Genomic DNA, 21,929 nt, shown 5'->3' with positions numbered 1-21,929 from the left:
TTTTAATGGCAAGTAATGTATGGAAATTTCTTCCCTCTACTTACATAAAAATTTAGTATCTTTTGAAGGCCAAGTACATGCTGGAAGCTTTACTGTCCTGGACCACAATTCTAATTACCACTTCAAAATGTAATGGATTTTTGGTGCATGACTTTGCTTTGGAAAAATACATTGACACTGCCCAATACATCTGTCTTAAATGTCTATTCTTACTGTTTTTTTAATCAGGCATGGATTTCAGATTTGTTTACAGTTCCAAGCATCCATCCTAGAAGTCTTTTTAAAATTGACACTACATTTGTCCCCTTTCCTTCATGTGCCTACCGTTAACCTAAACAACAAAGTATACACATTTTTAATAATTTCATACTTGAGTTCTTTGCAAACCCCTGAATGAGTACTATTGAGACGGGGTGATTTATTGCTGTTTGTTTTATTGATCCAGTCACAAGACCACTTACATGACATTTAAACTTAGGATATTTCTTGATTAATTACCAATGGATACTGGTTTCAGCATGAAAATCTCTAACTCCTTCTATTATTATCTAGTAATAAACACAGATACAAAATACTTTAAACTTCTCTACTACAGCTGCATCAAAGATCCAAAGGATCTTTGAAAGGTCCTTTTGCTGCTCCACTATCTGCTAGCACTACTAGCACACTACCAGCTTTCTGTCTGCTTGTGACATGTTTTAGAAACAGGCATTAAAGAAGACTCTAGTATATAGTTCTTAAAAATTGTTGTTTGGGTATTTTTTTCTTAATAGTGTATCATGTCTTGCCCCCCATGGTTTGCTGTATTTGCTTCTGGGGGATAGATGGGGGAAGCTTAATTATTGGTGTTTGTTTGTTTGTTTGTTTTTTAATCTAGGCAGTTGTTCCTTCAAGTTTGGTAGGGGATTTTTTTTTTTAGCTTTAGAATGAATGCTAGACCTTAGGTTTTTTCCTGGTTTGATCCTCTGGACAGAATCTGCATTTTAAAGTATCTTTTATTTCTAACACTTTTCTTTACTCTGTTGTTTAACTACATGAACTTCTTCCAGGCCTCTTAAAAATCTTTTGATTGATATAATAATCTGAATACAGTTATACTACCTGCATAAAGCCTCCAGATATTTTATAATTTTGACATCTCTAAACTACTTTCCTCCCTTCTATACAGCTTATCTTTTTCAATGTCATGTTACTGCAATGGAGTTTTAAAATTTTGCTTTGCACTTATTCTCCAATGTTTTTACAAAAAACCCTTAAAACAAAACAAAACCACACACACACACACACAAAACAACACATCCCAATTATATCCAAAAAATTTCAAGTGAATTAGTAGATCAGGAAGTTGGTCAGCCAAAGGTTGGACCTAAATAGCAAAGCATCTGTACTTTTGGTATGCTAAGAGTACAACTAATACAATTTACTGTTTGTGTTTTCAGAATGTATTTTTTTTTGAAAGTAGGTTCTTCACTCAGCTGGAATAAAATTTGAGTACTCACCAAGAATCATATATCCGAGACAAAATAAGGACTTCAGAGCTTTTCACGAAGTAAATGGCTGGCTACTTCTTTCTCCCCTGAAAAATCTTAGTATTTTTTCACATTGATTTACATTCCTTCCTGAGGCTAATGGCTTCTTTAGAGTCCCCTTTAGTTTCTCTTTTAAAAATAAGTATTTACTGTTATTATTTTGAATAGTGGCAATGGTACTATGAAATATTGTCTTACTGAAATACACATAGCATACTTCTCAAACTTTAATTGGCTATCTGATCATAATGAACAATCTCAGTTCTACGATAAAAGTATTTTCTACCATAGTATATTAGAACTTTCCAAGAATCTTCCATTAAAATCACAACAAACCAACATCCTCATTTTCTCTAGTATTTTAAAAATCAGTTGAAGTTATGGCTAGTTCTTTGTTTGTTGAATAACACTGCGGTTTGAGAAATTAGTCTTGAGAGATTGTCCTGTGTTTCCATAGCAATGACTTAAAAGTTATAAAACCAACTCTGAAGACAGGGTCCTGCTGTCAGATAAACAGCACTCATTTCCATGGACTAAAATAAAAAACAAACAAACACATCCCCCCTCAAAAAACAACAAACCACCTGTCATTGTGTTGGTTCTATGGGGAGGGAGCTAGCAATACACCTCTTCAAGGTTTTAAAAAACAGCTATTCTAACTAAATAAAAATGTCTTAAATACTCTAGCCAGAGACCAAATTTAAAAACCAAAATTATTTTCTAGAAGATGTACACCAGCTCTGAATGGAATAGCAGGCATCAACTTATCTAATAAAACATTAATTTTTCTCCAAAATGGATTTTATTTACCTAGTATATACTTTTTTTTGTATTATAATCTGTGTTGAACAGTTTCATTTAATAATTTCTAAAATCCCCTAATTTAGAAAAGTTCATTAGATTTTTACCGATATTTTTAGACCATTGGAAATGAATTTGAATACTCTGATTATTTCTGACTATCCACACTACTGAACTGCTAGGATCAAGAAGTGAGCGACTCTGGATCACTCCATGAACACTGACAAGATCCAGGAACTAAAACTGCTCTCGATTTTTTCTACCCATACAAGGGCAGTAGCATTTTTCACAAAGATGTGAGGAAAATACTGTGTGTGCACATATTACCATATACATATTCTAAGATCTAAATTCATTAAAAAAACTTCCTCGTTTTTGAATGTGCAAAGCCAGCTTTGAATAGTAGCAATAATGGAATATACAAAATAGAACTGTCATCTCCCCATACTGCATGATAACTGTATGCACAGAAATACACAATACTGTATGTGTGAATTAGTTTTAATTCCTTTCATACCAGTGCAGTTAGTTTATTGGAATGACAAAACACATTTTTCAAACACAAAGGAGGTGATTTCCCACTGCCGTGAAAAACAAAATGGCAACACCAACCCTCCAAACTTTTTATACCTGAAGAGCACAGTATACTATCAGAATGCAACAAATACCTCATTCACCCTTCTGCAGTAATCAGGTGTAAACCACTCTCCTGCAAGGCTAACTATTTGTGTGTCCCTCCCTCCTAAACTTCAGTATGAACCGGAAACTTCAGTTTTACTTGGTCAACATACACTTCTACCTCAGGACTCAAAAGACACTTGCAACACCATGCAGTAGTAAACTCACCAGCCTAAATAAGATGTAATAAAATTAGACCTAAAACACTCCTTCAGGAGTATTGCCTGTTTAAAAAAATTGGATTAGCCTGATGTTTTCAGTTTAATAAATTCTACACAGACATAGTAATAGAAAAATAAAAATCAACTTTCAAAATTCCTATTATGAAAAGACCCCACTATCACACACTCCTTTAAAAATCACAATTTTTGGGCATATATTTATTATTCATGAAAACATTCATAAGCAAAAAGATCTTCTGTAAATATCAGAGGGAATTAAAACAATTGCTTACTTAAAAGTAGCAGAATCCATTTTGTAATTTAATTACAATGATATATTACTTTAAAAATAATGACTTCAGGTATATGCACATATTTAAATAGACACATAGACATTTTTTATTTTTATGTAAGCAAATTCATCTCTGTCACAGCCATGTAGGGTATTAAAAGAAAGTTATTTTTTATTTGTGTTCAATGCATATCAAAGACACACTATCCATTCACAACAAATTCACCTACACAATATCAAATTCACATCAGGCTTTTCTGCTGCGCCACTGATCTTGTAGATTCTCTTCACTGAATACTTCAACTATGAAATCTTAGAAATACAGTCACTTTAGAAATTTATAGAACATTTAACATGCTGGTCAAAAGTAAAAGACAAAAACAAACAAAACATTGACACAATCTTAACGAAGTAGAAAGATGAAGACAAGCACTTGTAGGACTGGGAGAGAGACTTTCATCTTATATGCAGTGGCAAATAATTTGTTTATAAATTCTTTATTTCCTCTTTTTATGTTCATGAGATTCAGAAAAAAGTGCCCTAAATCATAGTAAGTCCTTATCCATGTGCCCAGAGATATACTTACTGGCAACACAGAGCTGAAAGCACTCCTGAGAGACGTTTTCAATTGAATCTAAGAACCATGTGTGAATGTGTTAACCCAAACTATGCATAGCATATATACACCAAATTTCATAAAAAAAATGTTTTCACTGAAGAACTTTCTGCTTCAACAACCTCTTAAGAGACAAATCATTGGCACCTCAAAATAAATGCACTAGACAAATACGTTGAACATCAGTGCAAAAACTGTATTCACAATAATCTACGGCTTGCCACTAAAATAGTAACAGCATCAGCACGTGTTTGCCCACAAAATTCAGTACGAGATTATAGATCTCACAAACATGCACTACTATACAAGATTTAATACACATTCTTATTTCAGAGTTGATGCACTAAGCTTCAGTTCTGAGACAGCTCACAGAACTAAAACAATTTACTTGATCATAACTCACAGAAGCAGAAATGAACCTATGGATTTTCTTTTAAAAATATGTTCTCTTTCTACCACATGGACTTGCTGCTTGTCTAGAAACCATTCACCCCCTGGCGATACTCAGTCAGTAGTATGTGACTGATTACTTCAGGTATTTCTGTATTTGCAGAGGAATAACATGGCAAGATCTCTTTTAAAACTTCACATAATATTCTAAGTACTATGAAATAATGTAACAAGATCAATCAAATGCATTTAATCACTGTAAAAATATTTAAAACAGTCATTACAGTACTTTTTTCCAGTTGGCCAAAAAGTAAAACTGGTGGGACACCAAAGGGAAATGGGATCTGAATATTCCTTGAATCTATTTCAAATCTCAAAATCATTTCAAATGTTCTTCCCTGCCTCTCAAATTTGGTTGCACACTGGAGCCCCCTTTTCTTCCCTATAATGTTAAAGCTTGGAGTAATCACCTTCTTAAATACATTCACTTTGCTCCTCCCTTGCCCCAGTAACTGTACCCTTATGTGTAACCATCTTATTCCTTTGTATTTGTACAAATCCTTTCCCACAGACCTATTATTACTCCAATTTCAAATAAGCATCATGACTGCAGCAACAGTCCATAAGCAAAACCTTCCACTCTCTACAACAAGAAGCAGCACGTTGATTTAAGTACAGAGAAAGTATTGGTCAGGCAGGTGGGGTGGTTCCAGTAGCTGTAGTAGTTCTATTCCATCAGTTTTCCTTAGGATCATCAAACTAAATTCTCAACTCTGAAATATTATGTGAGGTTGCATATTTATGTTTCAAACCACATCAAGCACATAAAAAGACAGTAAGTGTTCAGGGGTGATGAATTTCTAGGCACTTGATTTTCATTCTTTGCTAGAGAAATTCTGTAAATTCTTCTGAAGGTCCCATTAGACATCAGTGTGCCATGGCCCAAACCACTTCATGGCAAGGGTTAAATGATACCTTTACAGCAATTCTGGAAGTCTTTCAGAGTAATGAAGATCCATTACATTGTTACCATAAATTGCATTTTAAACAAGATAGATCACCTCAGTTGTACAATACCATATAATAGATTTCAAATGTTTCTATACACAGCAACAAAGGAGTGACTTTCAGAGTCACAGAGAAAAACTGCCACTAGGAGAAAGTAAGGGCTGAAAGGCAAGTGCAAAGTTGTCAAGACCAGTAAAGTGCTCAGATAACTACAGTGAGAAAAGACCAGTGGATGCAAAAAGGTTAATACTTGTAATTTCATAAGGTTTGAAAACATTACAATTTCAGAATCTTTTTAATAACATATTCAAAACATTTAATTTTTCCCTCACATTTAAAAAAATATATGGACTCTGGGCTGTAAAAGCATAAACATACAACAAATTATAAAAAATGAGTTATGTATAGCTATTTAAGGGAGTTACGCTAAAATAAATCATATCAGATTCCTTAAAAAAGGGAGTAGTTAACTTGGAATTGGTCAAAGTCTAACAAGTGCTTTTTATGTCTCTGACACTATTTTTTGACTGTGATCATACCTACATCTATGTCAGTTTACCACCTGAGCATAGCAAAACAAAAGAAACATTAGTGAACACTTCTTTTAGGGGCATTTCGGGCCTCACAGAAATGCAATAGGAAAATGAAAAAAAATGTAAAGAGAGATTAGTAAGACTCCAGTAACTCTAGAGGCACACTTCATTTGGTTATATATCCACCATCCAATTTCTGTATTTTTTCAAGCAGCTGAGGGCATTAGATGACACCTCATCACTTGAAGAACCACAAAGACACAACAAAAAACTAAACTGAAAATAAGTAAGAGCTATATAAACAAACCTTTCTGATACCAGAAAGACTCTAGAAATTTATAGTGGTAACTGGTTTATAATTATTCGGAATGACAAAGTTTTCTGGAAAAAAATATACTAATTTGGTTTCTGTTTTAACAGAAGTCTTCACATTCACCTTACCACTTAATGGACAGATTTACAGTGAGACCTGAGTAAAGTGTGTAATTTTCATGGGTTGCACTAAAATGAGTGGAATTCTAGCTGCTACAACAATCTGAGCATATAAACTAAAACACAGGATCAGAACCTTGTATGTAGATTAAAAAAACAAAACAACAGAGAAAGAATCCACTTTGCTAGCATTAAACACATGCTGCAAATAAACAAAACACTACAATTTCTACTGTTCCAAAGTTCATGGCTTTGTTATGAAATTCAGTGAAAATCCCAAAAAAATGTATTGCTGAGGAGGTATGTCTGTGTGATTGAACCCTTCAAACCTCATAAAAATGCCAGTTAATAATCACAACATTTGACAGGTGAGATTCTTAGGACTGAAAATACTAATTTCCAGCCACACAGGTAGCATTGGTAGGGTGCTTATGCGAATAACAGCAAGATTTTAGTATCTACAATTCTGAATCCTGGAATAACTAAATGGACTAGATAAAAAAGAGAAATCTCAGATTTCAAATAAACGGATAGTTGCTCTCATTGCTATGAAACTAGGTTGCTCCTAAATCAGAAACAAAAAAACCTACTTCCTATAATTAACTTATGTAGGGTGACTAAGATATTGGGTTTAGAAACTTTAACCATTTAAAAAAGCACACAGGATCTGTGTATGCAATCAATTAGCAAATAATATAATAAGCAAAAACTGAAGTTTTAATACCTTTTTTTGCATCTTTAGGGTTTTTTCCCTCTCAAAAAATATTTCCCACTCTAATCCAACTTTTTTTTAAAATTCAAAGCAATAGAAAAAAAAAATGTTCCTGGTCAGTATCCAGTAACGTGCAAAATTCTACACCATGTACCAAACAGAAAAAATGTAAGTAAACTAGAAATCTTTGAGCAGTTCTTTGGAACTTTCTTTCAATTTGTTTTTAAACAAAACTCAGTGGTATTTGCATCACCCATAACTCTTCAGTGCTTTTACCACAAGCCAGTCATATGTCAAGAACTTCGTATGCAAAGCATCAAAAAGCGTAAATGTAGATTATTCCAAACACTACAGACATGCACCCTGCAGGAAGCTACGAGGACTTAGATTAAGCATCAGTTTGTATAGAAACACAACTACAGGAATAGAGGAAGGAAGAAACTGTCAGCTTTTTGTTATACTTTGGTCATGTAGCGTTATCCCATGCAGATGTTCTGAAAACTCAGCATGCAAGTTACAAAGCTAAAAAAGAAACAAAAACAACTGAACAACAAACAGCTTCCCCTGAATATTTTTGAACTAAAATATCCAGTAAGGCCGAACTGCCAATATTCTCATAATCTTTTTACTTTTCAAAATTAAAATTCAGTAGTAGTGCATATACATTCAAAAGATAAAATAAAGACATTTAGTAACAGATTCTTCAGCTCTCCATTTCTTTCTCAATACAGTCAATGCATTTGGAAACAGCTGCAGCTGGGACAGCTCACATAAGCCACTGCTCTTGTTCTTTTCTGTACTTCTCAGACCACTTCTGAGTAAGCTCTAGGTAAACATTTGGTTTATGGGGTTTATAATCAAGGTAAACCACCTGACCAGTTCGTTTAGGGACAGCTTTTTCAATCTGAGTTCCCTCGTGCCATTCATTAAAAGATGTAATGGAAATAATTTCTGGCCGCACCAGAAGGGCTGCGCTGAAGGCAGTCTCATAATACTTCCCATTGACACGGTTCCGGGTGTTGTGGTTGTTCCACGGTCGGATGCTGGTATCAATATAACCTGGCCCCACACTTGGAATAAACATTAAGTTGTTACTATCACAAAAGGCTTTTAAACTTGCCCAGTTATGATGAGATGAGCCATAGGAGAAGCCATTGGTGGCAAAGTACGTGTACATTCCATCAAAACCACTTCTGTGAATGTCATGCTTATGCCTTTCTTCTACAAGAAGTGCAATGAATAATGCATCATAGGGAGTATTTCGAATACTCTGGGATCCAGAGACAGTTAACAGATTTGCCCATATTTCAGGAATTGTTACGTAAGAGTCATAAACATAAAACATGGGAAGAAGTCTGCCTGTGCTGGTCTTATGCCTGTAAAAGGCTGGATGGCTTCCGTATCTATAAAGCAAACAAGTATTGTTAAGACAAAATTTGCATTTGGAAAATACTGTTGTACAATCTGAGCTGAAGACTTTTCGCAAAAATTAATTCAAAAAGACAGAACATGGACTTTGAAACACAGCACATCATATCCACTTTCAGTCCACTGTTTGCTGAAGTATCAAACAATGACTCTTCAAAAACCTTTAAACTACTACAAATTAGTAACTGTTCTGGGTTTGGCAGGGACAGAGTTAAAGTTCTTAGTAGCTGGTCAATGCTGTGTTTTTATTTTGTTTAGCACGAGAATAAAATTGATAACACACTAATGTTTTCTCTGCTGCTAAGTAGTGCTTACCCTAAGTCAAGGACTTTTCAGTGTCTCCTGCTCTGCCAGTAAGGAGCTGCACAAAAAGCTGGGAGGAAGCAAGGCCAGGACAGCTGACCTGAGCTGGTCAAAGAGATATTCCACATTTCAGAATGTCATGCCCATACATAAACTGAGGGAGCTACCTGGAAGGAGTCTGCACATTGCCCTGGGCTGGGCTGGGTACTGCTCTGTAGGTGGTGAGCAACCCCTCTTGGGTTCTGGTACTCTCTCCCCTTCTCCTTCCCATTAACATTCTTAATAATACTATTGGCGTGGTTATTATAATACTATTTTGTTTCAATGATTAAATTGCTCTTATCTCAACCCACAAAATCTATCTTTTCCTTCTGATTCACTTTCCCAGTACTGAGAGAGAGGAAGTAAGGCACAGCTGGTGCTACCTAGGTTGCTGGTTGGGGTTAAATGGTGACAGTAACTTAGTGTAAAACTGTGCCACAGTTATCAGTTTCCTCTGAAGGCCAATTCTCTAATGCAGTATGAAATAAAGACAGTCTAAGCAGCACTGATAAGCAAAACAACTAGCAGGCGTACAGAATTTGGCAAGACAAAATCATTAGAGATCAACACAATAATGTGCTAGTTGGTCACTATCAAAATGTGTATTTTACTTAATTTAATTTATAGATCATGTTCCTAATCTGAAGTATGACTTGTAACTTATTAAAGAATGTTGAAAGCAATTTAAATTTGAGAATCTATGTAAAATTCACACTTCAGTATTTAAAAAACTGAGGTTTGCAGCACTGAAATAGGAACAAACCTCCTTTCAGTTCTTTTCAGTCTCAGTAGACACTCTGATGTATTTTTGCAAGCTTTAGTTCATATACAGAAGTTCCCTAAACCAGCATGTAAGAAGCCCTAAGGAAACCATTCTGAAAAAACTCACCTGTCAATGATGTACTTGACGTTGTGGTACATGCTGCGGTCATCTCTGTCTTTGTAAGGTTCAATATGAAAAGTGACCTGAAAGATGGAAACATAAGAGCAACACGAACGAAAAACACTACTGTATACGTGGGCACTGGCATCAGTCACAAAAAATATAATTCTTTACAAACCAAACATTTCATCAGTCTATACTGAGAATAATCCAATCCTGCACTACTGACACCAGAAGCTTCAGATCCCAGGAAGTTTGGTATTAAATACTTAGGCTTTTTACATTAAAACAGAACACTGCTTTTAGACTACAGCAAGTGGTAATCATGCTTCAGAAAACTTAAAAAGACAAAACCTAAACCAAAATATTATCTGTTATTGATATGTCAGAGAACTTATAAACCGATGAAACATTTCAGTATTTAATTTCTAACTAATGTATTAAGATCTGTTAAAGATAATGCTCCAAGGATAGTTTTCAGAGTCAAAATACATTCTAAGATATGGGAAATGAAAACTTTAATTTAAAATTTTATAGATTTATTAACAGCAACAAGCTCTTGGAACTAAATCCAATATAATGTACTGCTATTGCTCAGAATGTCAAGCTTGGAGCTTATGGAATTGATTAACCAGTATGTGTGAATGCCAATGTAAAAATGAATTTGTTTTCAAACAGACAATCATGAAGGAATACATTACATTAATCAAAGCAACAAGTTTTTAAGAAGCAATTTTGGAGTAGAATGTATTTAATAAAGTCTTTGACAACTCTGCAACAGTAGAAAATTTCCATTGCAGTGCCAATCTTTATCAAGTAGAAACTATAGGAAAAAAAAGACTAAATCACTAAGGCGGACAGCACAGGATGAAGAGCACTATAATTTCATCTTTCATTTTCAACTATCAAAACCAGGCAAATCAAAAGTGCTTATCTGAGCCCAGACTTCTATTTAGCAGATGTAACAGAAACATATTTTGTACATTGGCTTCGGTCTACTAAGACTCGTAACACCTACTGTAATAACTTACTAGTGCAAGAATGCTTAAAAACATTTATTGCAATATCTATACTGAATATCTGTATTCCAGTAATTCTTCCAAGTGATAACAGCAGCTTCATCCATACAGCAGTCAGTATCATACTATAACACACGATCATATTTTCCTTGGTAGCTTATTTCATTTGGCCTTGACTCCTTTGAGACTTGAATATTAACAAGTTCTTTTAGGTGAGAGCAAACTCTATTAGATGGTCTGAAAATTCTGGGCAAGGATAACACCTTTTTCTGTCTTTTTAGAAATTATTAGATAGACTGCTACCTATGTCATATAATGCAAATAACACAGTATTTTTAATAGTTTCAAAATTACTTCTGTATCCAATTTAATCATCCTATTTTCCTCCTGCTTGGTAAGAAATCTACAGTTATCCCCAGTGACAGGAAATTTCACTGAGAATCTGCAACTTGCATAACCAGCTAAAACCCAAGCAGATGAACAGGCTGTGTTTTCCATACACAGTACAGACAGCACACTCCAGAGATGAAACATATGCATCTACTTAAAAACTCAGATTTATGACTTGGGAGAGATTAAAATGAAATACATATTTTCATTCTCACAAAACGGAAATACAAGTTTTATTCTAAAAATAAACAAACCCAAATTTAAGATTCTATTGATCAGTTCATGTAATCTTTAACTGACTTTATATTTCACCTATTTTAAGAAGTCAGTAACTTAGTCTTTCTATCCTGTCATGTCCTGAAGTAACCCTAAAGTCTGAGCAGAATGTCTCTGACCTTACAGTCCAAGGCAAGTATTCCTTGTACCTTCTGGAATAAAGACATTTATTCAAACTAGATATTCTAAATCTGTCTTTATTCCTCATAGATGCTTGCTTCTGAGCTCTTTGATGAGGTGCTAGCAAGTTATGAAATAATGCAAAATGAAGCTAAGTTTTTCTTCCTTCTCACAGGTCCTTAGTTTACAACTCACTGTATTTCACAGTATTTTGGAGTATGTAATACTTTCCTCAACTCCCAAGACTCACAGGAAAACAAAATAATGTTTTAAAAACTGCTTCCTGAAAAGAAATTAAAAAAAAAAAAATCCACAACACTATGCCTTAAATTCTGCATACTAAAGCAGATTACAATATTTATTCTGCTTATAAGGGAATATTACTCAGACCCTACCAAAGTTCAGTGCAAATCAAAGGCTTCCATGACCAAAAATAAGTGCAGTATAATAACAAGGTTTACTTTCCTAATTGGTCCCATTATATGCAACTACAAATACTTTACCTTTAGGTTATATTTGTGTGCATAGTCCAAAACAACTGGCACTAAATCATCAGTTGGTTCTCCATTTTCATCAGCCATACCTGGTGGGTACCATGAAAGCACTATTACACCTGAAAATACAAAATTTGAGTTTTAAATCATGTTGTTTAACATATTACAGGTACACTGTAACATTGTCATGAGTTACAATTATTGATGTGAAATCTACATAAAATAAATCAGAATCTCAAATTCCTTTTTAATCAGTTACAAAATCTCAGTATTGTCAGAGTGGATTTTAATTCCTCTCTTTCCAGGACTCTAAACCAAACAGTGGTTAGATAATTTGTCAAGGGAACAAATCTGTACTCAGCGTCCTAACCCTAACACTTAAGACCTGTTCCCTCCTACTTTTCAGCACAGCATTCCAACCTTCAGGTTGTACAAGAGGAAAAGAGTGCTATCTACTATGGCATTATAGCTACACCAAAATACAGGCAGAGAATATCAACACACACAGGTCATAGAACACTCAAGAGATAAGAGCTGTGCACGTCATGAGGGAGATTCTCATCTCAAGGAATGTTATTCTGCATCACATTTTTTCATTGTACCTCTGGCTCCAATACAAACCAACCATTTATTACTAGAAGCAGTGACTCCAATCCCACAACCTTCTTTCTTGCTGGTACAGTTACTAGGGTGTAATTCACCCTTCCAAGAATGTGAAATTTGTTTTTAAATTTATTATCTTCAAAAATGCTTGAGTAACTCTCAAAAATTTAAAGATGTTACCAGTGCTGTGGAGAAAAAAGACAAAAAATCACATGTCTTCATACTGTAAAATTTTCTGATGCTCTCCAAGAAAGCAAAAGAACACTCTCTTCAGAAAGGCTAAACCCTTTCGTTCTAAGATAAAATGCTGTCAGATAAATAGATGAGATCTTTCAGATGTGCAGCTGGAAACAATATCAAAAAGAAGCTAAGTCTGAAAGAAATACATGATACACTGATGTAAAAACAGTTTCCTAGCAATATTATTTTGAATATACAGAAGAATAAGTCAATGTGGTTCTTTTTAACTAGGTAATGATTTAATAAATTAATAAATTCACTGAGCTAGGGAAGTATATATTCTAAATTCCACTTACTTTACTAACATTATAACATTTCTGACCAACAATTTCCAACAAACAATTCCAAAATTAGGAAAAAAGAAACCATAAATTACAGTGAACACATAATAACATCAGATTATCCAATCACATCCAAACCAGAAATTTATGCTCACTACACACAGAAGGGAGTTCAACTACTCTTAGGCACATTCCCTCTGCATTTTATAAAAAAAGAAAAACACAACAGATAATCATAAGAGACAGTCTGCTCAAGGAAAGCAAAATGCAGTATTTTACTGCATTTTATCAGACTATATTTTATTGCACACAAAAGAAAAGGACTAAATGCAAATGAGTAAGGTATAAAGGACAAGCAGAACAGCAACAAATCTGGATACCTTGAATACATCTGACAAGACCCTCTTTTATACCTTTAGGAAATACATAAAAGTTCAAGAGACAGAACTGTTGATCAAGGAACCTAAATTCACATTTGCATTGGTCTTTTCCTGAGAAAGACTACTACCCACTTTCTTTCCTGTAGTTAAAAAATAAAGTTATGTACCACTTCAAGAGTTTAAAAAAATAGGATGGATTTGACACTAAAAACAGTGTCACAAATGTTTAGGGTCAGAACAGTCAATAAAAACGTAAGTGGACTATCACAAAAAAATCTGGTGCAAAAGAAAAATTCCTCAAGCAATCTCACCAATAAAATTTACCTGTATTAATCTGTAAAATATTAGGAAATTAATACATAAAATTTGTAAAATATAAGAAGAATACAGGGAAGCACTGCATGAGACTCCTGTTGCCCCAATCTCTTATATGCCTTCAATCATTAGACAATATTTGCTGAAAGAAGCACTTACATTTTTCTTTTTTTAATAAAATCCTTGATAAAGCTTCAAAAATAGCTAGAAAAAGGATCATGTGACTGTAAAATACAGTCATGGATGAGACACTGGCTAAGACTGAAAAAGGAGAAACTGTAAATAGTTTTACAGTCAGCCTCACAGTATACAAAGAATGAACAAAGTATAATTCTTAAAAAAAAAAAAAGTGATGATTTATGTTAGTCAAATCTAGATGGAAGAGAATAAATTCAATTGTACTTAAATTCTTAAGTCAGAATAACAGCAGGTAAAAAGTGACTCTTTATAAATACCATTTATGTTACAAAGAGTGTCACAGGAAACCTGAACTACTCATTCACATTGCTGAGTTTTAAACAGAAAACTAACTGAAGTTACTAAAAAAATGATTGTGCAAAGCATTTTTCCGAGTAATTGGCACCTTTTTCATCAGCAGTTCAACTTTCTTAGACATCTATATTTAGAGGATAAGAAACCTCATAATTTCTTCTATGTTGCAAGTGCTGCCCTTGCCTTCATCACACTATCACACATTATTTTGTTTTAGATAAGACTAAAACAGTGCTTATTGGCAACTGATATCTAAGATTTCTCTGCAACAGTCTTGTTACTCCTCTTGATTGGAGTTATATTATTGAAGAGGGTGAGAAATTTCTTATGCTTGTATTAACCCTTGTACAAAATAAAGGTTAGGTTAAAAACCACAAGATGACAACAACTAAGAAGTAAACACTACGCAAGTAAACATCACTAATCAAAATATAACAATTACATTAAACCTTAATGACGAGGTAAATGAAGTAGATTCAATACAAGGTGATTAGCAGTATCAGTAATGAGCTTTGGTCATGTTGCTCCAACTACATTCACAGAAGCTGTTCAAAATTTAGTATTAGCCTATATGATTGCTTATTTAAAAAAAAAAGATTAACATAAAAAGGACCACATAGCCCAACAACTAGGAATGACTTGTGCATATAGTTCATCTTATTTAGAAAAAGGGAACATCAATTTGTATTCAAATAAGATACTTTTCAACAGTAACAAATTTATCCATAATTATTATTGCACACATAGCCTTCAGAGAAAAAAACCCCACTCATATTTGAACAGAATGCTCCTTACCATGTTAGCATAATTTACTGAAACCTGTTCTTTAAAATGAAGTATTCATCTCCAAAAATAAAATACACAAACAATATATTCTAGTCAAAGTTTCTGTATTTTCATTTCTGTTATCAGTGTTCAGCAGTAAGTCATGAAAAACATGTACCTACTGTATTACAAACACCATTCTTACGTTCCTCTGCTGTTACACTCATCAGACACAGCTTTGAAGATGTAGGTTTCAGTTGGGGGTTAAAACTCAGAGACATAAAGACATTTACTAGTTTCAGACATCTCCTGAATTACACAGAAAAACAGAATAACTCAGTTGTGCTCATTCACATATGTTAGGCTGGATAAATGAACAACATGCTGAAATGTTAACTTTCATTACCAGTTGAAGCTGAACGCATTTGTTTCATGTGGGCTTCTATGACAGTAGGGTCTTTGGAACTGTAAGATCCAAGCTCTGGATAAAAGTTGGCCCCAATGTCCTCAGGAGGATTATGCCTTCCCTTTGGATAATTGTTTGCAATTTTGGGATCCCAGTGTGGCAACAAGGGATGATTCCAGTGAATATATTTACCATCAAACTGCGGATTCCCATACCAAGTATAGTAGAATATGTGAAAGTTGTAATTAGGAGAAGACAGCTCCTCTTCCAGCTTTTTTACTGGAGACATAGATGTTTTCATAGTATTGACAGCAACACTATGCAAATTACTGACACGTGTTACAGTATCTCCTTGAGCCCTATTTAGCAAATTCTGTTTACTGTCTAGGAGCACTGTCCGTTGTTGAAGCTCTGGCAACAAACCAAGTCCAAATGGATCCCCAAAGCCAGCTCTGTCAGGTCTCAGAGTCTTCAAAGCCATCATGATGGAGCAAATAAACAAAATAAAAAGCAACAAAATGATGCATGTTCTTCTGCGAAATCTTGCCATGATGTCATAGTTCAGAATCCCAACAGAAGGATTTTGGCCGCAACTGATCAAAAGACAAATATTTGCAAGTCAGATTTCTTATTACCTAGTATTCAGCTGCATGAAATGCTTCATAAAACCTCTACATAATAAAAATAACACAAATATGCATACACTGACTGCAAAACTAACAGACTTTGTGGAAGGTAGGGTACAGAAACAAAACCCCATTTCTTTCTTTGAGAACGTGTCGCATTCTGAGGTTCTACCACCAAGGACTCAAATATTTTATTAAGTATTTTACTTTTGAACCTAATTTTTATCCTAACCCAGATAAATCCCATGAAATAGAAATTCTGGTTTCATTATTTCAGGACTATTATGTTTTGAAAGTGCTATTCAGGTAGAAATAGTAAAGAAAACAGGAGAAAAAAGCAGAAGCCATGAAAGGAGAATAACACAGCAGAAAAAGAGTAAAAAACAAAATAGGTTATGACAGAACTACAGCTTATGTTCAGAATGCAGGTTTCATTCACTAACCTATTTACTGGCTTCAGAACAACCACTTTGTGTTCTGTTAACCAATATATTAACAAAATACTCTGGCAAATTAAATTTGAAACCATGATCCTTTCCAACCTTACAGATCTAAAATTTTATTTTTTTTTCTGACTCATGTAAGCAAAAACCAGCATAGCATTAAGGATGTACCTCAAGCAGAAAGCCTGCAAGTACAATGTCACAGCTGCCTGACACTTCATGTAGTGTGCCAGGGCTAAATTCAAAACAAGACCAATGGTACACAGCAATATTTGAACCATGAAAGTAGAGGGGAAGAAAATCAGTATAATGGAAGGCCTGATTACTTTATTTATAACTTTAATTCCTGTACAACATTATCACAAGAACCAGAGAAAAGGATTAACAAAATTTAGGTTACCACAGAATTATGTGGAACAAGATTATGCATAAAACTGACAACACTAAACTCGAAAAATGTAAGAGTAAATTTCTGAATCAAGGGTCATTAGACATAGCATGGCTGTGATTTGTATTTCTATCACTGACCTCGAAATTTTAGAATCTTATTATAATTAACTGTGATAGACACAGGTAATTTTAAAATACTTATAAATTATTTGACCATAGTTTCCTACCAGTGTTATAGTGCATTAACATAGAGCTCAGTTGTGATGACATGCTGTTTGCTACTGCTATGATAATTTTAGATAAGCAATTTTAGAATATGCTTTTTAACACAATACAGCCCGAATTGGATTAGCAGTATTACACTGCCACAACGGGAACTTCTGCTTCGATTTCCAATATTAATTCGTTCATCCTACTGTGTATTCTAACTTCTGCGATTCATTTGGTTTTCACAGTAAGGTCACTCATTTACTTTAAGAGCAAAACCTGGTTAACATTTCAAAAATAAACAACACAAAAATCCTAATGCACTTTTACCTTCTTAGAGAGTGGACTCAGTTGAATGAGTATCACAGCACTAAAGCCAACAAAGAACAGATGGAGCAAGGCAAGACTATGAAAATAATATTGTGCATTTTGGCCAAATGGATTCTGAAATCATACGTTTGGCTACTGTCAGGGAAAATTATTTTCCCATACGTGCTTAGAGGATTTCACATTGCTTTACGTCAAATATCAAAGAAGCTGTTCCTTTTTATTCTTGGTTGGCATATCAACCACTCAATTCCTCCTGTTTAGATCAAGATTTCACTATCATTAAGTCATTCGTCTGGAATTGATCTTGGTGCTCCATGTTATTATTTCAACAAGTGTTTTTTCAATGGAATACTCACCATTGAAGGATACTAAAAAATGAGCAGCATGTGCTTACTAGCATCTGACTAGCGTTGACACAGACCTTGCTCTACCATACCGTATTATGAACTTCTGCTATGCTTATACAGAGGCTCAGCCTCAAAGTGCAAAATTTCTAAAACAAGTAACTGATATCTATGGTAAAGGCTTGTGTTTTCGGGACACATCAGTCTCAATGATGATAACACAATTCAGACGTGGCACAAACACCTATATTGTAAAAGCTGCATCAAAGAACTACAGGTGGGCAGTGCTTCATGTGTCATTTAATCTTGTTCAGATCTACTTTTCAGAGATAGTAACAGATAAATTACTCTCATCAATGCTAGTGCCACAGCAGAATGGCAACGTTGGGGAAAGAGATTAAGCAAACACACCCATGAAACAGTTACATGAAGTTATGTCTATCCTTAAAAATACACCTCTGATTCAACAGTCATTACAGAAAGCATAGCTGTGATTTTGCATTTGTCATGGACATTCAAATTTTAGAGTCTGACTGCAATTTACTGAGGTACAGCTCACTCCTATAGACCTGGGAAGTATCTTGCCTTGGACTTTTGGGTGCACTTGGATCTAACAGCAATTGACTTTCTTGGAAGGAAAAAGTCAGGCTGAACAACTTCAGCTGTATGAAGGTTAATATCTTACATGCAATTACCCTGCCTCAGCAGCTTTTGGATTCAAACTCCGTGTTTGTGGACACATATAGGTGTACCAGACAAAAAAGTAAACAGTCTGGGCTCCTTCTCTTGCCTAGTCAATAAATTTTAAAAGAAGAAAAAAAACCATCTGTAATAGGTCAGAGTTACTCCTTTAATGAATACAGGTAACAAAACATGAGAAAAAAACCTCAGGAAAATAGTAGGAAGCTTTACCAGGAGAAGTTAAAACCTGTATTTCCTCAACATCCAGTTCTCAAAAAAACCCCAAAACATCCAACACAGTTGTTTTACTTTTTAGTTTTTAAGCTACTACACAGAATTAAAGCACAAAATACATGTAAGTCTATCCCATTATGATTACCTCTGTTCCAAATTAATTTGGGGTTTTTTTGGTAATAAATAGCATGAAATTCATCACAGTAGGCAAAAATTCTAGCTGTTCTTAAAACAACTACTCCATGAAGAAAGAAAAGGGTCTATGAAAAAATCTGAAGTATTTTCATAGTTGTTCCATAAACTTAATTGAATCTCTCAAGCTCTTACCTGACAGTGATTTTTTTTTCTCCCTCACTACTGCTTTTTATACCCTTAAGTTACTGTGCAGGGGAACCTCCTGTTTGTCCGTATCACTATATGAAAAGAAAAAGCATACGTATGTACAGATGATGAGGCATTTTTTCCCAGACACTTTTTCCCAAATAAGAATGTTTCTTTAGTCAGAGAAGAAAAAGCAATAAAAGAAAATGGTTGAAAGGGGTGATGGTGCTTAATCACTCGAGATAATTTTGGTCAGGCAACTCAAATTTCAGTACCCTGTCCAGTGGGTTTCTTTAGTTTTACAAATCCCAAAAGAGATTATGCAAAGAAGATACATTATGCAAAGCAATTAGACTCAGATAAAACAGATTTATCTAGTTTAGTAAGAATCAGCAAATTTATTTGCTCTGATGTTCCTTAACCATAATAAATGGAAATGCAATATAGGAGAGAGCTCTGAAAATCTGATTTTATTGATCAAGGGTAAGATCATCCAGAAGCCACTGGTAGCTCATGGATGGGATCAAAGCTTCTCAACTAAGTTATCTAAGCTTAGCTTCTACTAAGTTTTCCCAGCTCAAAGGAACTGAAAACCCTGAAGTGAGAGATCAGCTCTATCTAGAGCTGAAGCTCCTAGGCCTTAAAGCCCTGATTCTGGAGCTACAGTGCAGATGTGCACCTAGAAACATTAATTCAGTTTCCAGGTGATGGACCAAGTGAGGTTTACCAAACTGAGGACTGGAAGGAGTGTTTAAAACACGACATTCACATAGCACATTCTGATCTGGAGATCACAAAGAATAAAAAGCAAAAGAAGCTGACCATATGTGTGGGAACCTTGTGTTTCTAGTATTAGAAAAAAACAGGGAATTTATCAAAAACTCTCTTTATATGAAAAGTCTTTTTTTCAGAATAGCTTGAAAATAATTAAAGATGTAAGAAGACATTAGGCATGGCATCCAGACACTTCGCAGCTGTGTTACATGCTAAAAAGGTATATTTTAAAACGCTTTCAATAATAGAAAATTTGCTTTTCGTCTACCCAATTTAAAAAAGTAATTTGAAATCTGACAACCAGAAAACAGAAAATATTATTTGAATTTAAGAAAGCAGTAGCAAAAAACCACAATCTTTCTGGATTCTTTGCTGTAAACGTGGTAAGAGACTCTCAGTATTATACCAGAGTATCTGCCTTCAACATGCCCGCCTTCTCCTGCTTCCATGGAAGCACACACCTAACTTTGGGCGGCTGCAGGCCATGAGAATACAGGGACCTGCAGCCGGTCCCCACCGGGAGCTCCCGGGGCGCTTCAGAGCCAGGCTGCTTGACAAGAGCTGAACGCGAGGGCGGGGAGCAGACCCAGCTCGCTGCGCTGCTCCCATCCCCTGGGCAAGCCACGGAGGTCCGAGCGCTCACACTTCTCTCACTCTGCGGAACCAAGCGCCAGCCCCGCCACAAGAGGAGCATCAGCCGCGGGCCGGAGGCGCGGCGAGGCTTCGGCAGGAGGGACGGCACCGCCCGGGGGCCGCCGCGGCCCCTCTGACAGCGGCTGCGGGCGAGGGCGGGCGCCGTCGCCTCCTCTGCCGGCCTGTCCCAGCCCCCGGGAGCCCTTCCCCAGCGCCCGGGGCCGGCCGGCGCTCGGGCCCGGCGCCGCTACTCACCCGCGGGAGGCAGGGCCGCTGCCGGCGGCGCGCGCGGGGCCGCCCCTGCGGGAGCCGCGCGGGCCGGGCCGGGCCGGGGCGGCGCCGGCGCGTGCGCCAGCCGGGGCGCATGCGCGGGGCGCGCGGCCGGGCCCCGGTCTCCTGCGGGGAGAGGCGCGGCGCCCTCACGCCCGTTCCCTAGGAGCCGGGGCCTCCGCTGGGCTCTCAGAGTGTGTTTGCTGTTTGTGGGTTGGTTGGTTTTTGTTGTTGGTGGTGTTTTTGTTTTTTTGGTTTTTTTTTTGTTTTGTTTTGTTTTGTTTTTTTACTTGAAAGGCCTAAAAATCCTTCAGTTCTTTAAAAGCCTTTGCTGGATTATTGGTTGCTTTTCAGCCGCGAAGTGGTAGTCACAGAATCAATTTAGGATGAGATAATATGACCGAAATGAGATAACTATGACCGAACAACCTGTCTGTCAGCTAGACCGTGACACTGAATGCTGCATCCAGTCTCCTTAAACATGTCTAGGGATAGTGGCTCACCACCTCCCTGGCCAGTCCGTTCTACTGTCTGATCACCCTTTCTGTGAAGAAATTCCTCCTAATGTCCAACCTGAATCTCCCTTCATGCAGCTTAACGCTTATAGCATCTCATCCTGTTTGTCTGGGAGAAGAAGCTGACCCCCCAGCTGGATACAACCTCCTTTCACCCTTTCAGCCTTCTCTGGGCTGAACAATCCCAGCTCCCTCAGCTGCTCCTCATGGAAATTGCGCTCCAGGTTCTTCACCTGCTTTGGTGCCACTCTCTAGACTGATGCCCAAAACTGGGCAAGCAAATAAAATTCTGTGGCCAGATAGCTACGGAGCAGGTATTTGTTCATTCAGTGCTGGGAGTGAGGGAGATCTTTCTGCCAAAACCTCACTCAATCCTCTTTAGCTTTCAGTTACATTTTAGAAGTTGTTCTGGACAACATCACAATTAAAACACATAATTAGCATACTCATATTTTCATAAAGCTGTGTCATGGTTTTATAGCAGTTCTTTGCTTCAGCCCATGTATCGGTTCATTCTGTGGTGGTCGTCAGTCTTCTGGTGGTGTTTTCATGAAGGCTTCTGTAGTCTTCCT

The 21,929-nt window shown here is 36.2% G+C and overlaps 1 protein-coding gene across 3 annotated transcripts; it reads right to left on the bottom strand.

Annotated features, from left to right (window-relative positions):
- Nucleotides 1-3,608: 3,608 nt before the first annotated feature.
- MANEA (mannosidase endo-alpha) lies at nucleotides 3,609-21,656 on the bottom strand. 3 transcript variants are annotated; one of them, XM_063389663.1, is made up of 6 exons: nucleotides 20,828-21,656; nucleotides 19,172-19,257; nucleotides 15,590-16,182; nucleotides 12,117-12,226; nucleotides 9,815-9,891; nucleotides 3,609-8,555 (listed from the first exon to the last, which is right to left on the bottom strand). In XM_063389663.1, exons 3-6 carry the CDS (start codon nucleotides 16,137-16,139, stop codon nucleotides 7,919-7,921), a joined length of 1,374 nt encoding a protein of 457 aa, XP_063245733.1. In that variant the 5' UTR covers nucleotides 16,140-16,182; nucleotides 19,172-19,257; nucleotides 20,828-21,656; the 3' UTR covers nucleotides 3,609-7,918. The 3 variants fall into 3 exon arrangements, with proteins under 3 accessions (XP_063245733.1, XP_063245735.1, XP_063245734.1); XM_063389665.1 differs by lacking the exon at nucleotides 20,828-21,656 and adding an exon at nucleotides 20,401-20,819; XM_063389664.1 differs by lacking the exon at nucleotides 19,172-19,257 and having other exon boundaries at nucleotides 20,828-21,655.
- Nucleotides 21,657-21,929: the final 273 nt, after the last annotated feature.

This window comes from Prinia subflava, chromosome 2 (assembly GCF_021018805.1).
Source record: "Prinia subflava isolate CZ2003 ecotype Zambia chromosome 2, Cam_Psub_1.2, whole genome shotgun sequence".
Taxonomy (NCBI): Eukaryota; Metazoa; Chordata; class Aves; order Passeriformes; family Cisticolidae; genus Prinia; species Prinia subflava.
The sequence above is the reverse complement of the archived record's forward strand: the minus strand, read 5'-3'. Positions and strand labels throughout refer to the sequence as shown.

Excerpts from the sequence above, each read along its gene's own strand:
- MANEA (XM_063389663.1), bottom strand. The coding sequence starts at position 16,139 with ATGGCAAGATTTCGCAGAAGAACATGCATCATTTTGTTGCTTTTTATT. Across the intron at positions 12,227-15,589 it reads AATGCGTTCAGCTTCAACTG|GTGTAATAGTGCTTTCATGG; the intron begins GTAATGAAAGTT and ends TTGTATTTTCAG. Across the intron at positions 8,556-9,814 it reads GTCAAGTACATCATTGACAG|ATACGGAAGCCATCCAGCCT; the intron begins GTGAGTTTTTTC and ends TTTGCTTTATAG.